This window comes from Protobothrops mucrosquamatus, unplaced genomic scaffold (genome assembly GCF_001527695.2).
Source record: "Protobothrops mucrosquamatus isolate PMUCROS unplaced genomic scaffold, P.Mucros_1.0 scaffold5196, whole genome shotgun sequence".
NCBI classification, from domain to species: Eukaryota; Metazoa; Chordata; class Lepidosauria; order Squamata; family Viperidae; genus Protobothrops; species Protobothrops mucrosquamatus.
Window position 1 is genome coordinate 114,203 of NW_015391064.1, and position 2,389 is coordinate 116,591.

At 49.4% G+C, this 2,389-nt stretch overlaps 1 protein-coding gene across 1 annotated transcript in view; it reads left to right on the forward strand.

The window, feature by feature from the left end:
• Window positions 1-1,811: 1,811 nt before the first annotated feature.
• Window positions 1,812-2,389, forward strand: part of LOC107299619 (excitatory amino acid transporter 5-like) — a gene marked incomplete at its 3' end in the record, with an annotated part of 18,124 nt that continues 17,546 nt past the window's right edge. Inside the window, exon 1 of the mRNA XM_029286819.1 lies at window positions 1,812-1,815. Within this exon, the coding sequence (XP_029142652.1) occupies window positions 1,812-1,815 (4 nt within the window). The remainder of the gene's footprint in view (window positions 1,816-2,389) is intronic.

Consider the following 2,389-nt stretch of genomic DNA (forward strand, 5'->3'; position numbering starts at 1 on the left):
TGTGGGGTTTGCCGAGAGGAAGACTGTGGGGTCCCTGATGCTCTCTGAGCTTGACCGTTTTCTTCCAGACGTTGCACGACCCAACTAGGTAACATCATCAGTTGTATAAGGGAGGGGGGAGGACTGTGGGGTCCCTGGTGCTCTCTGAGCTGGGTGGTCTTCTTGCAGACGTTGCACGACCCAACTAGGTGATGTCATCAGGGCCTCTTTGGATAATGAAACCAGCTCCCTCAGAGGGCACCCAGCCCCCCCCCCCGGTTTTATTCTGAATCAGATAAAGGGACTCGATCCTCGGGCAGCGGCCGAACGCTGCTCTTTTTAGGCCATGGGCCTCCCCCAGTTTTCAGCAGAAGCGCCCCCCCCCCCATGCCTAGGTCTGGAGAAATTGCCCATCCCTCTCCTGCCTCCCTCCCCACTCCCTGCAGCCGCTCCCCCCATCTCCAGGCAGAGGGGGCAGAGCCTCAAGGCTGCCCTTGGGTGGTCTCAAATGTGGGGCAGATGGTCCCAGGGGGGTCAAGGGGGCAGCAGGCAGCCTCACCCCTGGGCTGCGGTGGGGGCAAGACGGCAGCACCCCACAGGAGCAGGGCAGAGAATAGAATAGAATAGAATATAGAATATAGAAATGAATAGAATAGAATAGAATAGACAGATTGTAGAATAGAATAGAATAGAATATAGAATATAGAATATAGAAATGAATAGAATAGAATATAGAATAGATTGTAGAATAGAATAGAATAGAATAGAATAGAATAGATTGTAGAATAGAATAGAATATAGAATATAGAAATGAATAGAATAGAATATAGAATAGATTGTAGAATAGAATAGAATAGAATAGAATAGATTGTAAAATAGAATAGAATATAGAATATAGAAATGAATAGAATAGAATAGATTGTAGAATAGAATAGAATATAGAATATAGAAATGAATAGAATATAGAATAGACAGATTTTAGAATAGAATAGGAAGGGATCTTGGAGGTCTTCTAGTCCAGCCCCCTGCTCAAGCGGGAGAAATTTATTCTGAGGTTCAGCGTGCGAGTCTTTCCTCTGCTCTCCAATCGAGCAGATGGACTAACATTTTTCAGACTTGAAAAACACACTGACCACCTCAGATCAAAGCCAGCCGGGGGATTATGGGGCCAGTCGCTCTCTCGCTCTCGCTCTCTCCCCCTCCCCCTCCCTCTCCCTCCCTCCCTCCCTCCCTCCCTCTCTCTCTCTCTCTCTCTCTCTCTCAGCCTACCTCACAGGGCTGTTGCGGTGGAGGAAAGAGGAGGGTTAGCTATTCATTCTTCCAGATCACGCTTGTCCCGAAGGAACTTTTATTGTAGAGGCAACCGGACTTTCAGGTTTGTCTTTAGGACATTTCGCTTCTCATCCGAGAAGCTTCTTCACTTCATTCCTGGGAACTGAGGAAGCTTCTCGGATGAGAAGCGAAACGTCTTAAAAAGAAAAATCAGAAAGTCCGGTTGCCTTTCAAATGGAAGCACCTTTGGGAGGAGGATTTGGGACGTTCCCCAGCTTGAGCTGTTTATAACAAGAATAAAGGCGGGATTAAAAAAATATATATATCTAAAATCAGGCCCAGTTGGGGGCAAAGGGGCATAAATGCCAGTCAGAGGCCGCGAGACATTTCCTGCAAGAAGGATAAATCCCCCCGCCCTCTCTTGGCGGCCCTCAGCGCTGTCCCCCCCCTTTACCTGCACAAAATGACTGGATTTCTTAGTTCAGTGTTCCGTGTGGACCCAATCCCCGGTTAGTTTGTGGTTTGATGCAATGTGCTTTGTGCTTTGTGAACTCTCTAACATGGGTGAATTCAGGCCCAGTGGGTGCACCTGGCTGGTTGGGGCACATGTGTGTGGGGGGGTCTCTGCAGTGGGGGGGGGGCGGTGCTCCCGGGCATCACCTCAAAGTCTCCAGCATTTGCAACATCCTGGTGGGCACCCCTGATCCTAAAGAGAGAGAAACTCCTGTTTAGGATCGCTTTTCCAACTGCATCCTTCTGAAAAAAAATCAATGCTGCTCGGCTTAGGATTTGGCCTGGCGGGGGAGGGCAGGGGGGGGAATCCTTCTGACTTTTTACCGACGGGAAAAAAAACTCTGAGCATAAAGTTGGCAGGTACCCAGGAAGTGACACCTTCCATGCCCTGTGCTAAAAGATAATAATAATAATAGTAAAGTTGGAAGGGACCTTGAAGGTCATCTATGGGTGTGCTTAAAGGAAGTTTCTTAAGGAAATTTGGTGGGGGGCTCTGGGTGGGGAGGGGGTGGCGTGGGCAGCTTCCCCAACTCCGGAGAACCGGTGGCCCAGGATGGGGCAGCAGCCCCCCCCCTGCATGGGCGCTTGGAAATGCACTGGAGAAGAGATATTTTCTCCCCCCCCC